This window comes from Urocampus carinirostris, chromosome 2, assembly GCF_059441175.1.
Source record: "Urocampus carinirostris isolate Australia breed hairy pipefish chromosome 2, RoL_Ucar_1.0, whole genome shotgun sequence".
NCBI lineage: Eukaryota > Metazoa > Chordata > Actinopteri > Syngnathiformes > Syngnathidae > Urocampus > Urocampus carinirostris.
The window spans coordinates 8,242,825-8,269,303 of record NC_142350.1 but is presented as its reverse complement, the minus strand read 5'-3'; the positions used below and the strand labels follow the sequence as shown (position 1 = coordinate 8,269,303).

The following is a 26,479-nucleotide window of genomic DNA, read 5'->3' as shown; positions in this document are numbered from 1 at the left end:
AACAGACTTGCTTTTTTTCACAAACTCTGGAATTTATGGCGGGTGGGATTAAATTGGGCTGTATGTTTGACATGTCTACAGCCTGCAAAATAAAGGGCCTGATGGCGGCGCGATATTGATAACTGGTATCGATCCAAGTGTACGTTGCAGTAGTACAAGAAGGACGAGGGGAATGGTGGGTTGCCACTTGGGACTGGGAGTAGTGCTATTGGAGGGGGGGGGGGGGGGTTATAGTAGAGGGGGGCGGCGGTTTTTGAGTATGGGGGGTATAAACAGAGTAAAAATAACCTCGCTATCACAGGCTTCCCCACAGTCCCGTTATATAATGGCCCGAGCTGGGATGAATGACATCACAGGTCGTCTTGTAATCACAACAGCTTTAAAAAAACGCACATAAAGTAAAAATTATATTGCAATTTGTGTTGTATTTAAAAAGAGAAAAGTAATGGGGGGAAAATACGTCAAGCCGGGGGATGGAATCAGCTGCCTGCCTTGCGTGTCAACACACTTCCGCGATGGCGAAACGCAGATTTTAAACAAAATAAACCCTGAAAAACAGTTAAATTAACACCAACAACCTTCAACTTTACGATTCAAACTTTCCAAGGAACCGAAATTGTGTTCATTCACTTTTTTAAAAAGAGCTAAAGTAACCAAAAGGAGTGGCGCAGTTCGCGCGGCAGCCAAGCCGGGTGGACTCGGTTCTCGGTCGGCTACGACTCGGAGCTTCGCACCGCCGCCGCAAGTTTTCCACCTAGCCCGGTTTGAGTGTTGGGTAAGGGAAGATTTTCTTACTGTTTTTGAGGCGATGTTGGTTCGGTCCCGGGCGCCTCTCTCCTCCGGTGTCGTTCTCGCTGTGCTCCGGGGGCTGGCGGCCGGAAAGCGTCGCCCCCCTCCCCGCTTGCTTGAGTCAACTGCGGCCGCACGGCCCCCCAAAAGCACCGTGACCGTCACGCAGGCGCTGCCAGTTCGCGCACGAACGACTCACGCGCGGCTCACGCACATTTTACTCACGCACGAAAAAAAAGTAGTAACGGGTTTGCGCACGCGCAAACACGCCGTGTGTATTTTTAAAGCTTACTAATATTTTATTCGGCGTAGACGAAATATAAACAGAGCTACGTAGATAGTTCAGCCTTATTGGTTGTTAAAAATGAGTTTTACTTGATTACAAATGTTTTATTGGAGATGCTCGATACCACATCCGGTATTTGACGCTAATCCGTTCAACTACCGAATAGTTCCATTACCCAAATTTTTTTTCCCATACGAAGTAGTGATATTTATTTTAATACGTTGTCATTGCATTTCAAAATACCCAAACCAATAATAAAACGTGTTCCTAACCAACCACAGATATGTCATTAATATATAGTTTTAATACATTTTATCCTTTTGCATATTTTTATCTTTTTAATTTGTTTTACATCTACTGAAAGGAGAAGCCCTCCATTTTTATATATTAATGTATAATGACAAACAAAGGCCAATCGTACATTAAAACGTGAACCTAAACAACAATATTTATTAAAATGTGAAATTGATAAAGGTTAAACATAGTAACAACATAAATACAAACATGTATTGTACCTTTGAGCAGTGGTTCAGTGGCAGACGCTAACATACTCAACAAATTCATGTCGGCCAATAACAGTGTATATGAAGCTCAGATAACTATCCATCCATCCATCCGTTATCTGCACCGCTTATCCTCAGTAGTGTCACGGGGGTGCTGGAACCCATCCCAGCCATCTTCAGGCAGTGGGCAGGGGACACCTGGAACAGGTTGCTAGCCAGTCACAGGGCACACAGAGACAGACAGCTCACTCGCTTACAAACACTTAGGGACAATTTGGAACGGCCAATTAACCTGACGTGCATGTTTTTGGAATGTGGGCGGAAACCGGAGTGCCCGGAGGAAACCCACGCAAGCACGGGGAGAAGATGCAAACTCCTCACAGGAAGGTTCGATCTCATGACCTCAGAACTGTGCCGCAGACGCGCTAACCACTCAGCCGCCGTGCTGCCCGCTGAGATAACTAATTTATCCTTAATAATACTCCAAAATGGGGCAGCACGGCGGCGCAGTGGTTAGCGCTTGTGCGGCACAGTTCATGTCATGGGAACCTGTCGTGGGTTCAAATCCAGCTCCAGACTTTCTGTGCGGAGTTTGTATGTTCTCCCCGTGCTTGCGTGGGTTTCCTCCGGGCACTCCGGTTTCCTCCCACATTCCAAAAACATGCATTTCAGGTGAATTGGCCGGTCCAAATTGTCCCTAGGTGTGAATGAGCGAATGAGTTGTCTGTCCCCGTGTGCCCTGCGATTGGCTGGCAACCAGTTCAGGGTGTCCCCTGCCCACTGCCCGAAGATGGCTGGGATGGGCTCCAGCCCCGCCCGCGACCCTAATGAGGATAAGCGGTACGGCTAATGAGATGAGATGAGAATACTCCAAAATACACTTTACCTGATTACAGAGTAATACTCTACCTGAAACTTGAGTAACCATTGTTACCATCCATCCATCCATCAATTGTCTGCACCTTTTATCCTCAGTAGGTTTGCAGTGGGCGCTGGAGCCCATTTTAACAATCTCCGGGCAGTGGGCAGAAGACACCCTTAACTAGTGGCCAGCCAGTCGTAGGCCATTGTTACCGATACTACATACTCACAACATAGTATTTAAATTTAATTTCCCTATGCAAAAACGGGATTTTTTCTTTAAAGAAAACACATTTAAATCCCAATATTTTTTCTTAATATTGCATTTTTCTAACGGGTAAAACTGGTCTTGGCTACCATTGTGAGTACAATAAATATATATGGAGCCTAGGTATTAAATACAGCCTTAACATTCCTAAAAATAAAATAATAATGAAATGTTTTTTAACAAATTGTAAATACGCCAATACAGTATTCTTTCAGACCAATACTATACCCGAATCTTGAGTAGCAGTCAATATTGAAACTACATACTCACAACATAGCCTATAAAAATGTACCTTTCTATAGAAAGAACGAAATATTAAAAAAAAAAAACACTTTCAAATGCCAATATCCTCCCTTAATATAGTATTTTACCCGATAGGCAGGTGTCTGTGTGAATGGGTAAAGTACATTATGACGCACTTTAGAGGTCTTCAGTGACTGATTAAGTGCGCATACAAATGCAGTCTTATTTACCATTTACCCAGTATTTTTCCTTAAACTCTGGATATTTTAAAGAAAACACAATGCAACTTTTAAAGTATTTTTTATGCTTACTGTTGTTTCATAATTTACCATTTTATTATTTTAGAAATATTTTTATACATATTTTTACATTTAAGAAGTCTGGTTTTGGGTGTATTTCATTTTATCAAAAGCTGAACAGGAAGTGCCCAAGTTGTTGACACCATCAATCGACTATATTGGTTTGAACAATTTTATTGACACTTTTAACAGCAATTAAACACATTCACAATTTCACCATATCATATTCTAACGAGGTTTTTGGAGGTAAAGTGAAAGTGTGACATTCTGCCTTTGCTCTTTATTTCCGCCAAAGCTTTTAGTTCTTGTTTGATCTCTCTGATTTCATTGTGAATGAAATAAATTTAACTACTCGCCTTCACGTCCGAAAACAAGATGGTAATATCTTATTTATATGGCCACAGATTTGCTGTAATTCTATTTCCTGTTCCAATCGTTTTGGTGACGCAGCTGCTTGACTATCACTGATACGTCACTCATATAAACACCTGCGGAGTTAATCCTTCACGCTCATTTTACGCTCCTCATGTGTCACATGACGTTGCCCCGCCCTCCGACTGTTTATGCTCAAAATGGGCGGGGCTTTGGTGTAAACTCAGTTGACAGCTGATGCCGAGCCAGCACATTCCGCCTTTTTACTACTTCAGAGGCTGTGTTTCTATTGGCCTATTTGTTTCTGACGTCTTATGCTATAAGAGCCAATGATGAATGAGAGCCACAAAGAATAAAAAAGGGGGTAGCGACCTCTTATGGTCAATTGAATAAGTTACACGTGTGAAGTTACACTTAAAACCGATATTTTATTGTATTCCGTACTGGGAATATTAAAAAAAAGGTTCCAAATTTGAATGCATAAAAACATGCATTTAAAAAAATACTCGAAGATCTTTTTCCCAAGGAATACCCAAAATATGGGGGTGGGGGGGGTAGCAAAATGAGGCGAATTAAATAGATAGATAGATAGATAGATAGATAGATACTTTACTCATCCCCGCAGGGAAATTCACAATTTTCACAGAATTAAAAGGGGAAAGGTGAGTAGAAAAAGGAAAAAAGAAAAATAGACAAAAAGGGAAAAACAAAGAAAAAGGAGTTGAAAATGGGGAAAAGAGAAGAAAAAAATAGATAAAAACGGGAAAATTATGTAAAAATCCATCCAGCCATCCATTATCTGCACCACTTATCCTCAGTAGGGTCGCGGGGGTGCTGGAGCCCATCCCAGCTATCTTCGGGAAGTGGGCAGGGGACACCCTGAACTGGTTGCCAGCCAATCACAGGGCACACAGGGACAGACAATTTGCTCACTCATTCAAAACATTTTTTCCCAAACGAAGTAATGATATTTATTCTAATACGTTGCCATTGCATTTCAAAATACCCAAACCGATAATAAAACGTGTTCCTAAACAACCACAAAAATGTCATTAATATATAGTTTTAATGCCTTTTTCCCTTTTGCATATATTTATCTTTTTAATTAGTTTTTAAATGTAGTGAAAGGAGAAGCCCTCCATTTTTTTATATTAATGTATAATGACAAACAAAGGCCAATCATACATTAAAACGTGAACCAAAACAACAATATTTATTAAAATGTGAAATTAATAAAGGTTAAACATAGTAACAATATAAATACAAACATGTATTGTACCTTTGAGCAGTGGTTCAGTGGCAGACGCTAAAATTCATGTCGGCCAACAACAGTGTATATGAAGCTCAGATAACTATCCATCCATCCATCCGTTATCTGCAACACTTATCCTCAGTAGTGTCGCGGGGGTGCTGGAACCCATCCCAGCCATCTTCAGGCAGTGGGCAGGGGACACCTGGAACAGGTTGCTAGCCAGTCACAGGGCACACAGAGACAGACAACTCACTCGCTTACTAACACTTAGGGGCAATTCGGACCGGCCAATTAACCTTATATGCATGTTTTTGGAATGTGGGAGGAAACCGGAGTGCCCGGAGGAAACCCACGCAGGCACGGGGAGAAGATGCAAACTCCACATAGTAAGGTTTGATTTCACGACCTCAGAACTGTGCCGCAGACGCGCTAACCACTGCGCTGCCATGCTGCCTTGTAAAAATCCAGAAAGGAGAAATAACAGGTGAAAGAAAAGGGGCAAATGAAAAAAAATAAGTTAAAAGATAGGTAGAGAGGGTACAAAAAAAAGAAAAATAACTAGAAATACCAAAAGAAAAGTAAAAGACAAAAAAAGGAAAAAGGCTGTGCAAAAAAATGAGGAGATAAATTGTGTTTTCTGGTCATTTTGAGTCTTTGTATTCTTCCTTGTGTTTGTAGCACTTTTTTTCAGTATATAATATATAATAATATTTAACCACTAGATGGCACTGTGTTGTCTGGTGCAAGCGACGCCAAGTGCCACATAACACAGCGTGGCGGCTGGATGCCAAACAAACATAGCGGCGACCTAACTGCGGATTCCACTATGTAAAAAAATGAACATTTAATTTAACCATTAGAAGGCACTAACTGTACCTTTGAATATAAATACATACAAAATAAAAGCACGCATTTGTGCTACAAACCAACAACTGTTTTTGTTGCCGTGCCTTGTGATTGGTTAAAGCGGGCAAATATTTGAGTTGCATCTTCCGGGTTGCCGCGATTTTACGGATTGTCTCGAGACAAAAAAGGTGGAAGATGAACTTGTTTGGTTTGTTTTTGTTTTCTGTGCAAATTCACAGTGTTGCGCCTGGTAAGTGCCCTTTGATTCTTTTGGGGTTTCTTTTCATATATGACAGCTATGAATCCAAAAGGAAGGTTTGAGGCAAAGAGGAAACACGTGGTAAAGCCTCTATAGAGAAGATGTTTCCTCCCTCAAAGTTTAGTGTCAAATAGGGTAGCAGAATATTCACCCCTTTACAGACAAACGTAAACTTGTTGAGTGACTCCAAGAGAAAAGGTACCTGAAATCTGAAATTGCTTTGTTTTAGGGGACGGTCCACACTAAAGGGCTTATATATTTTCCTGAGAACTTTCTGAGAGACGATCGTCCATTGACTGTGGCAATAATTCGACTAAAAACATAATCTCCTTTCAACTGACTTGAGCTGAGTAAACTAAGCCTTTTTTCATCTACGGCTATTTTGCCAAGTATCACACTAAAAGGGAATAAAAGAAAAAGAACACTCCATTTGAAAAAAATACATATTTATATCAACACTCACCAGTCTCGACAAACTTCCTTTACCAAAAAGCGAGCAAAGTTATAAATATTATGATTCGGACTACATGTTTAGCTGGAATAATCTGACCGAGTCATTAAACGAAAATTACACCATTTAAATCAGATGTTTCAAAGTTAAACGGATAAAAGGCCAGACTGATGAAATGTTGAAAATGATTTAACTGACACGTATAGACTAGTGCACATGTGTCAAACTCCCGGCCCGCGGGCCACGTCCGGCCCGCCGTGTCATCATATCCGGCCCGCAAGCCCATTTTATATTTTTGTTATTAATAGCCCGTCAATATGAACAACGCCGTCTCATCCCTGAACTTCATACTCTGACGTTTTAGTCACTGTACCTATTCCTTCATATATGACGTATACTATACTATATGCCAGGTGTCGGGACCCTATGGATCGCGAGCCAGATATGGCCCTTTCTATGAGTACCTATGGCTCAGAGACAAATTTAATTGCATGGAAATTTTCTCCATCTCGTTTAAAATATGAGCCAGTGATCCTGTTCATGTACACGCAAAGCCAAACCAAAGCTAAACCTCAAAGCAGTACTTTTCAGAATATATAGGGCACGTTTTCACGATATACAGTCTAGGTGTCACACAAAAAAACTTGTTTTGGCTGTACAACGTTAAAGAATCCTTTATATAAAAGCTCACTATATAATCTGTGTTCAGATAATTTTTGATGAATCCACGGAACAAATTGTAAATACGCCAAAACACCGGAAGAGAACTTAAAGTTATTTGATTGGGTGAGTGGGAGGGATGGGTGGAGTTATGCAAAAAGTGCAAGCACTCCCTCCCATATCTCGTCCTACTCCGTCTGCGCCAAAGGTAAGCACATCAGGCTCCCTGTTCTCAGAATGTTGAGTCGTTTTTACAAAATCATTTGTGGAGCATTTTCATATTTCTACTTTTGACAGGAGATATATTTAGGTGATCAAAATCTTTTGGGATATTTAAGTTTTTTTAATATATACATTGACATAGGAGAAAAGGAATTTGAATGTTATTTTAATGTTAAGTTGTTTAAGTTAAGTTCTAAGTTGTATAATTTAACAAGATATTTTTATTTAGAGCAAAATGATAAATACTGTATAAGTGATTTAAGGTTTAAATTTAATATTCTTGTCTGTTTTTATTCATATTTATGTTCCAAAAACATTTAGTTTAAGTGTGTTCAATAAATGTTTATCCTGGTTGGCCCGCTACCTTAAGTGTGTTTTGAATTTTGGCCCCTTGTGCAATTGAGTTTGACATCCCTGGACTAGTTTATATCATTGAACCTACTGAATTCTTAAAGGGACATGGTGTAATATCGAATGACCCCAAGTGGTACAAAAATACTTCATTCAGTAAAAAACAAAACAAAAACCTTTTATTTGAATAATAGACAGGCATGCATGAACTATCATACCAATGTTAATTTTTATAGATATTCATAGGTCAAGAATTTGCATTTCTTTTATGGAGCAGAATCAATACCTAGCAGTCCTCGCCATGTTTGTCTGGCATCTTGCTGCTACGCTAGGCTCGTTTGGCATTCATTTGAATTGGACAATCGTTGCCATTTAGTGGTCAAATATTACACATACTACCTTTAAGAAATGAATTGATCAGATAAGTAAAGCAATATTTTCCTATAGCTCTGTTAGTAATCTTCTATTCTCAACTGGCACAAAAGACCAATTTCCTTTTGATAAAAATCCCCATAACATGAACATTAATAATTAATGCTTTTCAATTTTCCAATGTTTTAAATGATAATATTGACGCTAAAAGGTGCTATTCAGGCAGCATTAGTATTTTATATTTTCCATATTAGCAAAAGTGGGCTTGTCTGACTTTGAAGGAAAGAAATAGCAATTTTCTTTCACCGTCTTCAAGGACAAGTAACAGTACAGTGAAAAAAATATACGATTTTTGGTGTATAATATAATAACGAGTAACAAATAACAAATAACAATATCATCTCTGAGAATGCAGAAAACCTTCAGATTTGGCCTGCGGGTCTTGAATTTACAAATCTAATCTAAGTTACCAACATTATTCATGTATTGTACACCGTTATTTTTCCTTTCAGTGGTTCACTCGCTCAACTATTTCTACACAGCGTCCTTTCACATTCCGAACTTTCCCGAGTTCTTGGAGCTTGGTTACCTTGACGACATTCCGATTGATGGCTATGATAGCAAGAGCAAGAAATATGAAGCCAAACAGGACTGGATGCACAAAATCACAGCTGACCAACCGCATTACTGGGAATGGAACACAGAGATTAGTATTGCTTTTGAGGAGATCGCCAAAAACATCATGAAAGATCTTGGAGAGCGCTTCAACCGCACTGGAGGTTTGTTTGGGTTTAATTTTTTTCCAGGAAAAAACCACACTGTTGTTTACATTTGTAGTTTCATGGAATTTTAAAATAAGCAGAGAATACACCAGGAATTAATTTCTAGCTTGCAAGGACACCTGGAGGAGGCCATAAAAACCCTTAAGATGTACAAAAACAGTGATATAAGGTGATGTTCATGTCTGGTGAGGAACAGTTAGATATCCAAATTATTAGCTCCTGTGCAGATTATTTATAATTTTATCTTTGCTAAGTTTATAGTTCAATAAACACTCAAAATAAGGTGAAAAGACATCTACAGATTTTGGACTTGCGAGGAGAACAGGGAAAGAGATCAAACTTAAGCTATTCCAACCTGTTCTAAAAGCCCTCCTCTGAGCCCTTTATTGTTATGAAATCTCATAGACTACACAAACAGATCCACCCTAAAGAGTGCGGAAATTGAAGAAGGATTGTGGATTCTGATCTTGTCCTTAGCTCTTTCGTTGAATTTCGGGTGAGGAGAATGTTGGTAAATTAAGAGGCTGGAGATGAGCTGCTTCTCGATACATTTTTTATTGGCAGAATATATTCTGGAGACCACCACAATACAAGTCTTCAATCAAACAATCTTAGCAATAGTCTCTGTGACATTTTGAAGCAAGATTTGTATACCTTTTTGAGGCGTTGTATAGGTCTACAGGAAACCACAACTTTTCTTCTTGCCATCGTTCACACGCTTTGTGTTATCAGCCAATTCTTAAAGTTTGAATTTGCACTTATCCTGTTTTTAACAGCCTTTTTTCAAAAATTACCCCAACCCCTGTTTGCACCCTGGTCTTGTGGTTTGTTGACATCAGACTGAACTTTGTTCTTTTACTTAAAGCTCCTGACATTAGTTTGAACTTGTGGTTTGCATTGAAATTATCCATTTATAATAAAAGCTGATATACTTCATGTACAATAGGTTTACAAAATCAAGGAACAGAAATAGGATTGTCCGATAGTGAAAATTATGTGAACAATGCATGACAAAATAACGAATAACAGTGAGGCATAATAGTCAAAATAACAGGCATCCTATGTGATCTCCTTTGCAGATGTCCATTATTAAAAACAGAATAAACTTATCTATTGTGTTTTGTTTGAAACACATAATTTTTCCCATAACAATATACCGTCTTACCTTTATTAATGAGCAACTCCTGCATTAATTCAAAGTCCCGTTTGGAAAACTTCAATATAAAGATGTAATCCTTCATTTGTTTGAGGGAAAGGCCAAGCAACGTGACAAAAGTTTCCCGATGACTGCTCTCGAAATTGCTCTTGGTTTGCAAATACTACTTCTCCTATTAATTGCCCCCAATGAGGTGCACTAAATCATAATCACTAGTCTTTAGTCTCACTATTGCTCCTGTCAGGGGGCCGATAGTGACACAAGAGATTCTTCACGTCTGGCCGTCATTAGTACTTGAACAGTAAAACGTAAAATTCAGCAATTTTGAAAAAGAAAATCCCAACATTGTGAAGTTAAATGAGAAAGAACTGAATATATATATAATCGTCAAATATGTATTTTTATTTTATATTTCCATGATGACAGGTGAGGCACAGCCTCACCTGCCCCCCTGACTGCACATCACTGGTACAAATACAAATATCCAGCATCTTGTAAAGGTCCAAACTGAGCCCTTCTATTTGTTAAGAATTTCCTAGTAATACAAAGTAGATCAACACTAAAAGATGTGGAAAACAGAACACCAACATGATTGGCCTCAATACAAGATAATGAGTGGATACCATCCACAATGATGCAAACAGTGCCAATAATGCCAACAGTTACCACAAAAAAAGACCACCCTGGAATTACAAGCTTTCTCTATTACAAGTCTTTAATGATCAAAATAAAACAAACTGGGGCCATATGGGCATTCGTCTTTGCAGGCGTTCAATGATCAAAATAGAGCAACCTTGGCATTATAGGCAGTCTTCATTGCAGGCCTGTAACACTATTTTCGATAATTTATAATTAACATTAAAAAACAACACTTTATCACATGTTCCTTTTTGGTCGCTGATTTCAGGTGCTCACATGTTCCAGGTGATAGAAGGCTGTGAATGGGACGATGGGACCGATGAGGTTGACAGTTGGGAGGACTTTACTTACAACGGAGAAGATTTTCTGTCATTTGAAGTGAAAACAATGAGATGGATCGCCGTTCATCCACAAGCTGTCGACCAAAAGTACAAGTGGGACCCGGCTTACATATGGAATAGAGTCCACAAGAAATACCTGACTGAGATTTGTCTTTCGAATTTGAAGACGTTTCTGAGCTTTGGAAGGGACTTCCTGACAAGAACAGGTACCAGGGCGCTCTCTAGAGGAACAAGTTGTTCGGGTAGCCTCACAATCCCATCCTCTGCTAGCTTAACCTGCCAGAGCCTACCATTGTATTAGCTTAACCTGACCTCCACCTAGGAGAGACATGGGTCAGCCTCCGGAACCACAATGAGGATTCTGTGCATGGGTGGGGTAGTTTAATTGAAGCTTCCCTTTTTAATTGGGTTTTCAATCTCCTTTAAGTTGATATATATTGATTAAGAGCGGATGAAAGAAAATGAAAAAATGGGCTGTTCACTGACAAAATTGGAGAGGTGACTAAATGATCATGACAGTAATTAGAATTTGCAATACACGTAGCTTCAAACAAGTTGTAAACGAGTGCTAATAGTATGATGACACACAAGCGTGCCTATTGATGAAATTAGTCACTAGTGCATTTTTAGCAAAAACAAGCCTATTAACAACCGTGGTTTCCCTTTTGTACCTGGAGTCCCTTTGTGAACTCAGCTTCATAAAAAAAAAAAAAATTACAAAATCATAAAGCATCGTCCCGCGACCCTACTGAGGATAAGCTGTGCAGCTAATGAGATGAGATAAAGCATCGTAGCTACACTTCTAACTGCAATACGGTTAGGCCAAATTTAAAATGATGGAAACATTGTGACAACATTTTTCTGTAAATTGTATATACAGAGAAGAAAAAGTATTTGGACAACCTGCTATTTTGCTTTTTCTCCCACTTAGGAATCATGGTGGGGTCTGAAATTTTTATCGTAGGTGCATGTCCACTGCGAGATGGATAAACTAAAAAGAAAAGTCCAGAAATTACAATGCATGATGTTTTAACGATTTATTTGTATAATATAGTAAATAAGTGTTTGAACACCTGAGGAAATGAATGTTAAGATTTGGTACAGTAGCCTTTGTTTGCTATTACAGAGGTGAAACATTTCCTGTAGTCTTTCACTAGGTTCGCACACACTCCAAGAGAGATCTTGGCCCACTCCTCCACACAGATCTTCTCTAGATCAGTAGGGTTTCTGGGCTGTCGCTGAAAAACACAAAGTTTAAGCTCCCTCCAAAGATTTTTAATTGGGTTCGGGTCTGGAGACTGGCTGGGCCATGCTTGTTATGCTTCCTTGGTTTTCCTGGATGTCTGCTTCGGATCGTTGTCGTGTTGGGAGACCCAGCCACGACCCATTGTAAATGCTCTGACTGAGGGAAGGAGGCTGTTCCCCAAAATCTCACAATACACGGCCCCAGTCACCCTCTCTTTAATGCAGTGCACTCGTCCTGTCGTATGTGCAGAAAAACAACCTCAAAGCACCCCCATGCTTCACAGTAGGGATTCTTCGGATATTACTCTTCATTCTTCTTCCTCTTAAAACGCTGAGTGGAATTATGTCCAAAAAACAAATCTATTTTGGTCTCATCTGACCACAAAATTTTCTCCCAAGACTCCTCTGTATCATCCAAATGGTCATTTGCAAACTTAAGACAGGCCTTGACATGTGCTGGTTTATCCAGGGGAACCTTTTGTGCTATGCATGATTTTAAATCATGACTTCTTAGTGTATTACCCACAGTAAACTTGGAAATGGTGGTCCCAGCGCTTTTCAGGTAATTGACCAACTCCTGGCGTGTAGTTCCGGGCTGATTCCTCATCTTTCTTAAAATCTATTGAGACCCCATGAAGTAATATCTTGAATGGGGCTCCACTCCGATTGAGATTGACCATCATGTTTAGCTTCTTCCATTCTCTAATGATTACTCCAACAGTGGATCTTTTTTCACCAAGCTGCTTGGAAATTGCTCCGTAGCCCTTTCCAGCCTGGTGGGCGTGTACAATTTGTCGCTGTTGTCTTTAGATAGCTCTTTTGTCTTCACCATGTTACCAAGTTATGGGGTGGACAGGTGTCTGTATGCAGCATAAGACCTCAAACAGGTGCATCTGATTCAGGATGATACATGAAGTGCAGGTGGACATCTAAAGGGCGGACTTACAGGTCTTTCAGGGTCAGAATTCTGGATGATACACAGGTGTTGAAATACTTATTTGCAGCTGTATCACACAAAAAAAAAATCATGCATTGTGATTTCTGTATTTTTCTTTTCAGTTTATCTCTCCATGGGTAGGTGGACATGCACCTACAATAAAAATTTCAGACCCCTCCGTGATTTCTAAGTGAGAGACATAGCAAAATAGTAGGGTGTACAAATACTTAATTTCTTCACTGTTTATACAGTATAGTATCACAGCTCATGGATTCCTTAACCGCCTGGGTCCACGGGGCACCACTTCCTGTAGTGTGTCTTTGTCTTGGGCAAGTCGGTTGGTTGGATCCCTTAACCACACGCGTCGTGGGGGCACCATTTCCTGTGGTGTGTCTTGGGTAACTACAGTCTGGTAGTGCCAATCCCTCTCCAGAACAACATATGTTTTCACCCAGTCTTGAACAGGAGACCTTTTGCATGTAAGGCGAATGTGCTAACCACTGCACTTCACTACAGCAACAGCCCATATATATTATATTTTTCCATAAAAAATACAGGACACCAAATGTTTTGCTTCAAAAATCAAATATTGACCAAAAAGAACACTTCCTTTTCCTTTTGCCTATTGAATTCTTAACACATTTGATCAAATTCTGTACTTAAAAAGGGACGTATTCTATCATTTTGATTCACGTCATACTGTTTCACACCTATTTTATGACATGTATCGGATCCAGACACCGTATAGGCGAATCAAATCAATCATTTTTCCTTCTTGCCAAGCCCCTCTGCAAAAGTTTGCCCATGCCTGTGCTAGAATTTGGGCTTGTACTTTGTCACGTTTCTTGCAGAGCTTCCAGAGGTGTCATTGCTGCAGAAGATGCCGTCTTCCCCGATTGTGTGCCACGCCAGCGGCTTCTACCCGGCAGCGGCCACCTTGTTCTGGAGGAAGGATGGCGTAGAGCTCCACAAAAATGTGGTGCAAGGAGAAACCCTACCCAATCACGATGGAACCTTCCAGACCACAGCCCACTTGAGAGTGGTGGTGCCAGCCCACGAGGAGTCACGATACCACTGCGTCTTCAGGTTGCCCGGCATTAAGGATGAAATTGTCACCAAGCTAGACACAAGACTCGTCCTGAGTAACACCTTCGTTCGAGGTCGGCAAAAGTGAAGCTGTCCATTGTGTGTCTTAACATCTTCCTTACCGTGTCCTCTTCTAGTCTAGATGAAGCAGGGAAAAGGGCACTTGCGGTGGTGGTCCCCTTACTGGTCCTCTTTCTGCTGACGGTGCTTCTCGTGGTTCTCATCAAGCAGCATCGAAAACTGATCAAGTGGGACACAAATCTTGGACATTTGGAACAAGAAAAACAAATACAAATGTATTTCTCTTTTCTCCTTGCAGACAAGGAAACTCCAGCAAGTTGACTTGGGATTTGCCATTATGTAATGTGAGCCCATAGTAATTAATAACAAAAAAAAATCTGTGTTTGTAGAAAATATTAAAGTGGGAGAAAGAAAATACTCATGGGTGGAGAAATATGGATTTATTTTACATAACAGGAACCACACTTAGAGGGAGTATACAAACAGTAACTGTTAGCCATCTTGCTGCTGGAGCACCAAATAAATAAATGAAAACAGGAAAGGATGGGCAATCAATGAGAAGAAAATTGGTCCAGTTTGGTCACTTTGAGTGTCTATGATTTGTATGATTCCTTGTGCTTTTTAGCACTTACACTACACAGTAGAGACATTTAGTGGTCAAATAATACACGCTGTCCTTTTAAGAAAAATAACTTGTGGGTAAAAAAAGGCTAAAACAAACACTAAAACCAAGCTGAACATTGAAAGAAAAATTAAAATATTTGACATGATAATTTGTTTATACACATACAGTGGTACCTTTACTTGCAAATGTATTTACATACAAAAAGTTTCAAGCTACAAAGTACCTGAACGGAAAAATATTGTTTCAAGTTACAAAGACGTTTCAGGATACAAAATCAAAAATACAGTACAGTATGCGCAGCCATTCGCCGCTCCCAGAGTTCTACTTGGCAACATGAATCCCAGCATACTCTTCGTGTCCTCTTCCTGCTCTGTAAAGCCGGCAACCCGCTGCGTATGAGTGAATCCGGGCATGCTATTTGTGTCCACAGTTAAAGTTAAAAGGTAAATTAATATTCTTATTATTTCCCTTATTTTTTTACATGATGTGCCTGTAATTTAATGTTTATTGTGTGGTAATCTAATTTTGAAATGTTTTTTTCATGTTCTGATGCTCTTTTATAGGCAGCACGGCGGCGCAGTGGTTAGTGAGTGTGCGGCACAGTTCTGAGGTCATGAGATCGAACCTCCTGTGTGGAGTTTGCATGTTCTTCCCGTGCTTGCGTGGGTTTCCTCCGGGCACTCCGGTTTCCTCCCACATTCCAAAAACATGCATGTCAGTTTAATTGGCCGGTCCAAATTGTCCCTAGGTGTGAATGAGCGAGCGAATTGTCTGTCCCTGTGTGCCCTGCAACTGGCTGGCAACCAGTTCAGGGTGTCCCCTGCCAGCTGCCCTAAGACAGCTGGGATGGGCTCCAGCACCCCCGCGACCCTACTGAGGATAAGCGGTACAGATAATGGATGGATGGATGGTTGCTCTTTTATGATTTTTTTTTCTTCATATATCAAGGCTTGAAAGGAATTAGCGCAATATGAACAAGTGAAGGGTTTCTCGCCAGTGTGCGTCCTCAAATGCGCCATCAACACGCACTTGAGCGGGAAACGGTTCCCGCATACAGGGCAAGGAAAAGGCTTGATGCCAGAGTGCGTTCGGGAATGAGCCGCAAAGTGCGATTGCTGGCTGAAACTTCGACCGCAGGCAGATCAGCCAAACGGTTTCTCTCCTGTGTGGCTGCGCGTGTGCGACCGAAAGTGTTCGCGGCGGCTGAAGGTTTTTCCGCAGACGGAGCAGTTGAAGGGTTTCTCTCCGGTGTCAATCTTCATGTGGCGGCTGATCTCATAGCGGTACTTGAATCTTTTGCTGCAAGTGGAGCAAGGCAAAGGGTTTTTCGCCCGTGTGGCCTCAGATGTGCCGGATGAAGCTGTCCTTGCGGCTGTAGCTTTTGCTGCAAAGGGAGCACGCAGAGGTCTTGGCAGTTTTTTTTGCAGTTCTTGGCTTCCTGTCCCGATTCCTCACTGCCGTCGGTTTCGTTCCATTCCGACATTGTGTCGTCCTCGCGGTCCGACAGCAGTACTCTCTCAGCTCCTGGCCTGAGGAATGGACTGCTTATATATTAGCTCCAATTCTGGAAATTCTGAATCTAAAACTTGCCAGCATGCCTTCCTGATCTCTGACCACTGAGTCTTGTTGTCTTCATCTTCAATTTTCACGTGAAACTTGGTAATTTCAGCCTTTCGCAAAAGCCCAGCCACTTCATCTTTAAGGCTGAAGGACTCGAGCTGGTCTATGTCCTCCTCTTTGTCGTGGGACATCTCTTCCTTTTTTTGAGGAGAAGAGGAATCTTTTCCACATGGCTTGATCTCTTGAGGACAGAAACACAGATGGTGAGACGTCATACTGGCTCAAAAAATTCACAAGAACTTAGAGAGTTGTCAACGCAGCCCTGAAAATCCCCGGCTGCTCTTTGCCCAGTCTTAAGGACATTGCTGATGTTATAATATTTATGCATTACTGTATATCTTGTGGGGCAGCACGGTTGATGAGTGGTTAGCTCATCCACGGCTCTGTTCTGAGGTCATGGGTCCAAAATCCAGCTACCAGCCTTCTTGTGCAGTCTGCTAAAGGATAGGCAGTGCAGATAATGGTTGGATGGGTGGATGTATATCTTGTTATATAAATTTGTTGTGATTACATACCTTCTTCATTGTTTCAATTGTGTTATGCCTATTTATATTTAAAAAATATGATACTGCAATAATAGTCTGCAGTTTGCAACAATCTGTGGTCTGTGCAGCCATTTGAGACTCCTACACAAAGAAACATGACTTGACTTGACTTTTCTTACTGAATTGTCACAAACGACCAACGTAAACAACCTGATAAGTTGAAGGCTCCAGGAAACTCGCAAGCGTCCAGTAGTCGACGTTGACGCTCGATCTCCTTTTCGATCGGCAAAGTTCTTCCTCATACTCCGTGATGGTGCTTTTGAGCAGACCGAAGATGTCTTCCAATGCGGCGTTAAGTCGCTCATTCACCAAGACCCTCAGAAGTCGAACTTTGCACATTTCCGAACGTCACTTATTTTTACCGTATGCAGCTTATGCTTACTTCCGGGGTTAGCCTCTTTAGCAGCTTGAAAGCTACGCTAGCGAACACAGCGCCTATATTGTTCAAACCTCACATTGTTTATTTGCTAAAAACCAAAAAAAACAACCAAGAAGTATTTAATTGCTGTTATAATGTCGATTAAAAACTTATTTTGTTGGGATATGATATAATGAAATTGTGTGTTTAATTGCTGTTAAAAATGTCGAAAAAATTGTTAAAACGTCATATTGTCAGATAACACTGCCCTGTGGCTGTGGTTGCTGCCACATTCACCCCCCCCCCTTTTTAAAGTGCAAAACACATTCAAACATATTAGTATGGAACAAAACTTTAAGTCTGTCATGTAATCAACCTAACTGAGTAAGCGGGTTCGACTTCCACTCACCTGAACCTATGTTGAGAACATAATCTCTGAGATACAGGGGCTCCTGGCAAGCCCAAACAGGGTGGGGCCTCGGTCCGAAGGTGGAATTTCTGAAGGTACTTGAGGGAAATCCCAGTCCCCAACAGTGTGGCGTGCATCAACCGCAGTGGACAGTTCTTTTGGTGATGACGGGTTGACGTGCCTAAAGCAGCTGGTATGCCAACAGGAGCCGTCGGCCAAGGGAACATTGCTGGAACCAACTGTTCTGTTATCTGTTGGGGCGGGGACCAGGAGGAAAGCAACTTGAGGGACTGATGGGGCCGGCTAATGCGGATCCAGTCCGACACCTAAGGTGAAGGGCCTCTCAACCGACGCCACTTGTTGTAGCGGTGCTTCATGCGGCGTTGCTTCTCTGCCACTGTGTCACGGACAGAGGTTCCTGGTCCTGGAGGGATCTCCTCTTTGGGACCCGCAGTCGATCAAGTGGAAGTTGGAGTTCCCGTCCCAGCCTGTTGTGGCATGATGTGTAGCTCTGTAGCGCAGTTGAGTGTTCTGCAGCGCTGTGCTGAAAGGATGACCTGCACCCAGATGCGCTCTCAAGCCATTTTTGAGGGTCTGGTTGAATCTTACGGAATAACATCTTCAGTTGATGAACTGCTGCGGCGCAGGTGGGTGTCCGGGACCAGGGAGCATCCTGCATAAGGAGAGTGCGCAGCGGTGCCATGGTCTTGGAGTAGTGTGGAAGAAAACCCTGGAAAAAATTCTGTCATGCCCAGGAATGAGGACACCTGAGTGGGGCATTAGGGCCCAGGCAGGCGCAGGACGACTGGTGCGGAAAAGATGCAATTCTCGCCACTTAGCGCTGGGTTGTGATGGTTGAGCACCTCAAGCACCCTGGAGAGGCGGTGGTCATGTGAGGCTGCTGTCACACAGTGCACCACGATGTTGTCCAGGTACACAACTACACCAGGGCTGCCAGCAAAGATGGTGGTCATAATTTTTTGGGGGAAGCAGCTGGGGGCGAATTAAGTCCAAAAGGCATACGGGTGTACCTGTAAACACCCATGTGTGTTACAAAATCAGTGAGGTTACGGATCTCTGTGTGCAGCGGAACTTGCCGGTCACCCTGGCGGAGGTCAAGCTTGGAGAAGATTCTGGAGCCGTTAAACTTGGACAAGAGCCCTTCTGTACTAGGCAGGGGATATTTGTCCGGTACTACTGATTCAGATTCTCAGATTCAAATTCAGATATACTTTATTGTCATTCTTGTACACGTGTATACAGAACGAAATGTCGATACATCTGACCCGCACAGTTTCCTTGAATGTACAGATATAAATAAAATGTTGTATTGAGTTGGAGTATTGAAGTACTAATAATATACTAAATAATTATAGCTATGTATAGTATTATACTGTAGTGCAAAGAGTGCAAGAGGAGCAGCTAACCAGGTGTGCAAAATGGGCAGTCAGGTAAACAAGTCACTATACAATAACAATAACACTGGAGTACGATAGTGCAGTGGAGAACAGATGTGCAAAGGAGTGGCTCGGTATAGGAGAACTGCCAGTAGGGCAAGGACAAAAAAAAAAAAAAAAAAACAGATGTACAGATTAGCAGCTGAGTAGGCTTACTATGTGTGTGATTGACCATTTAACAGTCTAATGGCCAGGGGGACAAAGTTGTTGCAGAACCTGGTGGTCCTGCACCGCACACTGCAGTACCTCTTCCCAGAGGCTAGCAGAGTGAACAGTCCATGAAGGGGGTGAGAGGGGTCCCTAATGATGTTCTTGGCTCGGGACAGGCAGCGCTTCTGGCCAATGTCCTGAATGGAGGGGAGAGAAGTCCCGATGATTTTCTCTGCTGTCCTCATCACCCTCCTCACACTACCCCAGTCGGAGGCACTGCAGCCTCCACACCACACAGAGATACAGCTAGTCAGGATGCTCTCTATGGTGTGCCTGTAGAATGTGATGAGGGTGGGGGCAGGTGGGCTCTCCTCATCCTCCGCAGGAAGTACAGGCGCTGCTCTGCCCTCTTTACCAGTGATGCAGTGTTCACGGACCAGGTGAGTTTGTCTGTGATGTGCACCCCTAGGAACTTGGTGCTGCTGACAACCTCCACAAACTTGTTGATGAGAAGTGGGGCATGGTTGGGCTGGTTTGGGATAATGTCGATAATCTTGAAACTTGATGTTACTGTGGCTTGGTCAAGCGAGGTGTTGAAAATGTCTGTTAGGACACAAGCCAGCTGATCGGCACACTCCCTAAGGACCCGCCCTAGAATGTTGTCAAGGCCTGGAGCCTTCCGTGTGTTGACCCTTTTCAGGGTCTTCCTCGCGTCAGTTGAGTCCAGGAGGAGTGCTCTTTCGTCCTGATGTGGAACCGCTTTCACTGCAGGGGTGCCATTTTGTGCCTCAAACCATCCAAAAGAGTTGTTGAGGTCATTCAGGAAGTCCATGCTAGTGTCCCCCACTGGGGGGCTGGTTGGCTTGTATCTGGTGATGGCCTGAATGCCTTTCCACATATCCCTGGTGTTGGTTGTGCTGAGTAAAAAGTCCTGGATTTTTTGACTGTGCGATCGCTTTGCTAGTCTAATAGCATGGTTCAGGTTGTCCCTCGCAGATATCAGTGCCTCCTCATCACCAAATTTAAAGGCAAGGTTTGGTGCCTTTAGCAATTTGCGTATCTCAGCAGTCACCCAGGGCTTCTGATTTTCACGGGTGCAGATGGTTTTGGTGTTGCTGACGTCCTCTGCGCATTTACTGATGTAGGCTGACACAGACATGGCGTACTCATCTATGTTTATTTTGTTGTTGTAAGTGGCAGCTGATTTAAACATGTCCCAATCTGTGCATTCAAAGCAGTCCTGTAGTGCCTCCATTGCCCCCTCAGTCCACACCCTTACCTGCTTCACTGTAGGTTTTTCTCTGGTCAGCAGGGGCTTGTATGCAGGAATTAGCATAACAGAAAGGTGATCTGATGAGCCAAGGTGGGGACGGGGGGCTGCTCTGTATGCTCCTCTGATATTTGTATAGGCCAAGTCCAATGTGTTCCTACCTCTTGTGGCAAAGTCGACATGCTGGTGGAAATGCGGGAGAACTGTTTTCATGTTGGCCTGGTGAAAGTCCCCAGCAGCAATAAAAACGCATTAGGTGTAGGCATGCTGCAGTTCACTCACAGTTTGGTAGAGAACGTCCATTGCCTCCTTTGTATTAGCACTGTAGGGCACGTACACGGCAGTTATGATAGTAGCGCTAAACTCACTGGGGTGGTAGAAGGGTCTGCAAATCACCGTCAAAAGTTCAATGTCCCGTGAGCAGTGTTTCGAGATTATACTAGCAATTCTACACCGGTTGTTGTTGGTATAAATGCATAGTCCGCCACCCCTGTTCTTACGGGCGAGTTCGCCGTTCCTATCAGCGCGGAATGCAGTTTGCCCCACAATGCTAACAACGTCAGCCGGGATAGATGAGTTTAACCATGTCTCTGTCAGAATTAAAGCGCAGCAGTTCGTCATCTCGCGGTTCGATATTAGTTCCAGTTGTAGATGGTCCAGTTTATTGTCCAGAGAGCTAACGTTGGAGAGGAAAAGGGTTTAGCCTTTAGCCTAGCTGTTAGGCCGGCCTGACAACCTCGCTTCCTCCTCCGGTCACACCGCCTTCTCTTGCCACTCTGCTCCGCTGCTCTGTAGGCCGCTGGGTCTTGTTGGCGTAGCACTCCGAGGCTAAGTAAACACTCCAGAGTGGTCGTAGCAACGAGCACTTGATTTCTGGATGATCGCATATCCAGCAAAAACCTGTGATCGGATATTAATCTGCAGTTTGAGTTGACTATGTTCGCCATCAAAAACTGAGTAGAAGACTGGGTTTTATGACCAAAATGTGAAAAACTTGTAGCCGCAGCCGAAGAGGGCGCCGCCATCTGAGGCTGCTTTGTGCCACCACTAGGTTAGAGATCCCCGGCAATGCACCCACTTGTTCGATAATGCCAGTCTCCAGAAATCTCTGCAGCTCAGCTGTATCATCATCACATAGAACAAAGGACAGACGGCATAGAAGCTGGATGACTGCGGCCACTTTTGGGTTCAGCAGCGGTTATTGGTGGTCAATGCGGCGAGGCAGCCCACTCCAGTGAAAAGCGAGAGCCAGCGGTTAAGCTAGGGTGTGAAGACGTGTGTAATGTGTTTTTTTGTGAGTTTATTAGCCCAATCATTTTAGAGTATGTGGAGTCGGTGGGCAGAGTCGGATGTTAAAGTATGACGTGGTGGTGGTAAGTAGATAGTTTTGAGAAAAAAAAAGTTGGTTCAAAAAAGTAGGTGTAGGCTCTGACCTGCGAGCCCCTCCCACATGCCTTGGTTTCAAAAGCTGCAAAAGAGCATTCATTTTTAGACATTTCAAATAAACATAGATGAGTACGCCATGTCTGTGTCAGCCTACATCAATTTTAGACAATCATGGTCAAAAACAGATCCAAGACAAAGACTGGGGCCAAAATGCAGCCATTAAAGAGGAAAATATCAACCACTGCAGCGAAGTCCAGGAAGAAGGAGTGTGGAGCAAAACAAAGACGATTGGACTCCGCCAAATTAAGTGAGTCACTGTTAGATTATCAAAATGTGTCTCTGAATATGCAATCATAATGGCATTGGTTTTCTAGTTATATTTGTTTAATTATTGAATAATCTCATCATTCAGTTGATAGTCATACTATTAATTTAAGTGTTAGAAATGCACATTATAATTATTCACATATTTGTATTATTTGCTATATTCATTTGTTGTTTCAACATGTCCATGTATTCAGTACTTTCCCAGAAAATTGTGCTCTGATTGATTTCCCCCTATGTTCCTGCACGGAGTCTCCGCTCAGAAAATGCCGGTTTACTTGTGAATCCGAGAGCCAAGAAGTCTGCAGGCTAGAGAGCGTTCTCCACCCGGGCCCCGGTGCTATGGAATGCCCTGCCTCCGGAGATAAGATCTGCAACCTCAATGGAAGTTTTTAAATCAAGGCTTAAAACACACTTCTATTCCAAAGCTTATGATTGATGCCCACCTCATATTCTGTATTATCCTGTCTTTTTCCGACTGCCTGCCTGGTGGTGATACAAAGGAGAAGGACGATTTGAGATGAGTCAGCGGACCAGCGTTTGACCTAAAGCATGTCAACGCCTGCATTGACCAGCTGGCAGAGATGGGAAGCTGCGTCGTGGCCGTCATAGACTTTCTGCACTAGTTTACAGGCTGGGGGCGTCGTTGCTGTCATGCACTTTCCGGACAAATTTTCAACATGTTACCGAGTGTTTACTATGTTTGTGTACTGTAATGCTACTTCTAATTCACCCTGGTCATCCTGAAAGGGGGATTACCACTTGTGAGGTCCCTTCTCAATGTTTCTCCTTTTCCTCACGCCGAGGTTTTGAGTTGTTCCTTGCCCGCATGTTGGTTTAATATTGGGTAATTGTGTCATTGTTATCCTGTGCAGTCCTTTGAGACATTTTTGTGATTAAGGGCTATAGAAATAAATGTGACTTGACATGACTCTGATGTCTCTACCCTAATCTTATCATATAACCTTGAAAATCCAGCTTGGACGAGTCTTAACAAAGGTCTGTTTGTGAAGATGGCTAAGCTCACACTGCAGGAAAATCAAATTTGTTTTTTTTTGTCTGATCTGTTGAAGTGTGTCGTAAATTAACAACTATGGTGGACAGATACACGTAGTGCATTCAATGGAGGGAAAGCGAGGTTTTGGATTTAATTAACCAAAGTTCATTAAAGTAAATTAATGTCTGTAACAAAAGAACACAATAATTCTCAACAGCTTGAAATAAAATTATTTTGACAACAGATGTTTGTTCTTTGGGCTGCATTTATTTAATTTAAACTGCATTTGTGAGGCACATTTTGGCATCGTCTCGTTTATAGCGGTCTATACAAGTATATAATGTGAAAGGCGTGTGATCAAAACAGTATTGGCATGAATGTTACTCGAATCTTACCGAGGCAAGTCAGACTCCGTTTTGTTCAATTGTTCGATATGCTCTTTAAATGTTCGTGCGTAACCGAGTTACCGCCATGATACGCAACGTCTGCTTAGTTTTTTTTATTTGCTTTATCCAGGCTAAAATTATCCCAAACTTTAGACGTTTTTTTTTTGTTTGTTTATGTTCGAGACAGAGACGCTATTGCGCATAAGTGACGCTCAGCAGAGATTGTATTTATTAGGTGATGCCTCACTCTGTTGGAAAAACATGTCTGGTGCCAATAGCGAAAATAGAATTCATTGTCAACTATTTCAAGTATCGATTTTTGTCGAAAACATCTCCTTATTGTTAAAGCCTTAGTTAATATTCCATCGGTCTGGTTTAACATAGAATGCATATATTCATCCCTCCATCCATCCATCCATTCATCCATCCATCCATCCATCCATCCATCAGCTTCCACTTATCGGTGGTCGGGTCGCGGGGGCAGCAACCTCAGCAGGGAAGCCCAGACCTCCCTATCCCCAGCCACTTCAACCAGCTCATGCGACGAGATCCCGAGGTGTTCCCAGGCTAGCCTTGACATTAATAACAGCATATTGAATATTGTTTACACGAGAGATTTAATTGGATTAACATGTCCTATATTATACTTAAAAGATAAAGATAAGATAAACAGAATGAATAGGCATATATTTATTTCTGCAAAGTCACAGAAAACACGGTAGCTCAACATGTACCTCACATGAATCATTTTGTCGAGTTGAATGTGGCCATTTTAGTGCAACTGTAACTTTTTAGTGAACAGATATAAAACTCTTGGTTGACTAAAATGTTATGAATCAATCATAACTTCTGCGCACTTCAAACCCCGCGCGCACCCACCACGAGCTACTACAGTACCTTGATAATATGTCCCCTAGAGAGCGCTGTTGGATAACTATGTTGAGTGTACTTTATTTCAATATCCATTTAATATAAGTATAAATAACATACTCACCAACATAGCTCTTTAAAAACCGATTCAAAAATAAACCTACCCTTTTTTTCAAATTCAAACAATCAAATATCATGACTCGAGACTAGTACTTTAGTCTACGGCTGCTTTAGCTTGAAGCGTGACAAGTCTTTACAGTTTAAGAGCTTTAAACTAAAATGGCCATACAATAATAGATACACACATAAATTCATAAATTAACAATAAATGAATAAATAAAAGAGACCCAAAATGTTTATCAGTATTTTATAAATATGAAAATAAAAGCACGATTGTGCAAGGAATATACTATAAATAAAAATGAAACAAAAACACAATAGTAAAAATGAATAAAACATACAAGAAAAAAAATCGAATATTTTTAATTAAATTTTTAGGAAACATTTTTTTGTTTACAGTAAACTAGCAGCCACTGCACTTTGGTAAGGATGACTGAGGACTGATTCCAGCTATTGGCATCAAGCTGATACCAAGCCAATAAACATAATAATGATAAGAGTTGCAAAACAGCATAACACAAATGGCAAAGCTTTTAAATGACATCTTTAGTAAATATTTATTTCTTTAATTCATCAGTCACTGCATTTTGGTAGGGGTGACTACTCACCAATACTACCGCTTTTTCAAATGTAAACAACAACAAAAATATCTTGACTCAAAATCAGTATATTAGTCTACATCTGCCTTTTCTTGAAGCAGGACTGAGTCTTTGTGCGTAAATAACCACTTCAAATTTAAATAAATTTGGCACTTCCGTTTTTTTTGGGGGGGGGGTATTCTGGAGATGGGTTTTGTTTTGTAGAGTGACTTCATGCTCAATCCATCCATCCTTTACCTGCACTGCTTATCCTCAGTAGGGTCGCGGGGGTGCTGGAGCCCATCCCAGCTATCCTCGGGCAGTGGGCAGGGGACACCCTGAACTGGTTGCCAGCCAGTTGCAGGGCACACAGGGACAGACAATTCGCTCACTCATTTACACCTAGGGACAATTTGGACCAGCCAATTAACCTGACATGCATGTTTTTGGAATGTGGGAGGAAGCACGGAAAGAACATGCAAACTCCACACATGAGGTTTGATCTCATGACCTCAGAACTGTGCCGCACACGCGCTGACCACTGCGCCGCTGTGCTGCCCGACTTTATGCTCATTGCCGCAATTTTTGTTTATTGTAGCTCTAGCCTGACAATGGTGATATTAAGAAAAAATGCCAGTTTCAAACACAGTCTAAACACTAACCCTAACTCCTAAAGTACTGAAAAATGGAAATTTGATCTGAGTGCATCTGAGAAATACCCATACTTGACACACAACACAAAGAAAATGACAGAGGCTGCAATGACGACACATGCCAAAAGATAGCGTCAGCGGGTAGAAAAGTTCCAAATTGTGGACAGTACCTTTAACTCTACAATGCAATAACGTATTTCAACGTTTTAAGAAGCATTGACACTGAGTGCCAAAACTTAAAAATGTGTTTTTTGTTTGCTTTCTTTTTTAAAAAGACTATTCTATTCTTTGGTGCTGCTGATCAGTAAGCATCAAGCCACTTGGAATGGTTTAACTATGATGGATTACCACAAGATGGCTTTGATCAGATGTCTGTTTGTCCACATATCGATGGGCCCACACTTCCTTGTGTCTCTTCCTCTATCCAGTGATTGAAAGTATGTCTCCGGCCCCCGATTGTTTGAAATTGTGTGATCACGACACCAAATAC

At 41.9% G+C, this 26,479-nt stretch overlaps 2 protein-coding genes and 1 pseudogene across 4 annotated transcripts in view; 1 reads left to right on the top strand and 2 right to left on the bottom strand.

Moving 5' to 3' along the window:
• The window catches only part of LOC148370912 (ataxin-1-like), a 67,374-nt gene extending 66,392 nt beyond the window's left edge, over nucleotides 1-982 (bottom strand). Inside the window, exon 1 of the mRNA XM_088328725.1 lies at nucleotides 796-982. The gene's annotated coding sequence lies outside the window, so the exon portion shown is untranslated. The remainder of the gene's footprint in view (nucleotides 1-795) is intronic.
• Nucleotides 636-14,764, top strand: LOC148370911 (major histocompatibility complex class I-related protein 1-like). Of its 3 annotated transcripts, none has more exons than XM_088328729.1 (6): nucleotides 636-775; nucleotides 8,547-8,813; nucleotides 10,880-11,158; nucleotides 13,986-14,294; nucleotides 14,363-14,468; nucleotides 14,540-14,764. In XM_088328729.1, the coding sequence occupies exons 2-6, from the start codon at nucleotides 8,690-8,692 to the stop codon at nucleotides 14,595-14,597; spliced, it is 876 nt and encodes a 291-aa protein (XP_088184855.1). In that variant the 5' UTR covers nucleotides 636-775; nucleotides 8,547-8,689; the 3' UTR covers nucleotides 14,598-14,764. The 3 variants fall into 3 exon arrangements, with proteins under 3 accessions (XP_088184855.1, XP_088184853.1, XP_088184854.1); XM_088328727.1 differs by lacking the exon at nucleotides 636-775 and adding an exon at nucleotides 5,810-5,969 and having other exon boundaries at nucleotides 14,540-14,763; XM_088328728.1 differs by lacking the exon at nucleotides 636-775 and adding an exon at nucleotides 5,831-5,969 and having other exon boundaries at nucleotides 8,577-8,813.
• A 423-nt stretch (nucleotides 14,765-15,187) lies between these two features.
• LOC148370910 (uncharacterized) lies at nucleotides 15,188-17,370 on the bottom strand (annotated as a pseudogene).
• Between the last annotated feature and the right edge of the window lie 9,109 nt (nucleotides 17,371-26,479).

What these genes read in the sequence shown, in the direction of transcription:
- LOC148370911 (XM_088328727.1), top strand. Translation starts at nt 5,915, where the DNA reads ATGAACTTGTTTGGTTTGTTTTTGTTTTCTGTGCAAATTCACAGTGTT. An exon ending in GCGCTTCAACCGCACTGGAG is followed by an intron (nt 8,814 to 10,879) that starts GTTTGTTTGGGT and finishes CGCTGATTTCAG; the next exon opens with GTGCTCACATGTTCCAGGTG. An exon ending in CAGCATCGAAAACTGATCAA is followed by an intron (nt 14,469 to 14,539) that starts GTGGGACACAAA and finishes TTCTCCTTGCAG; the next exon opens with ACAAGGAAACTCCAGCAAGT.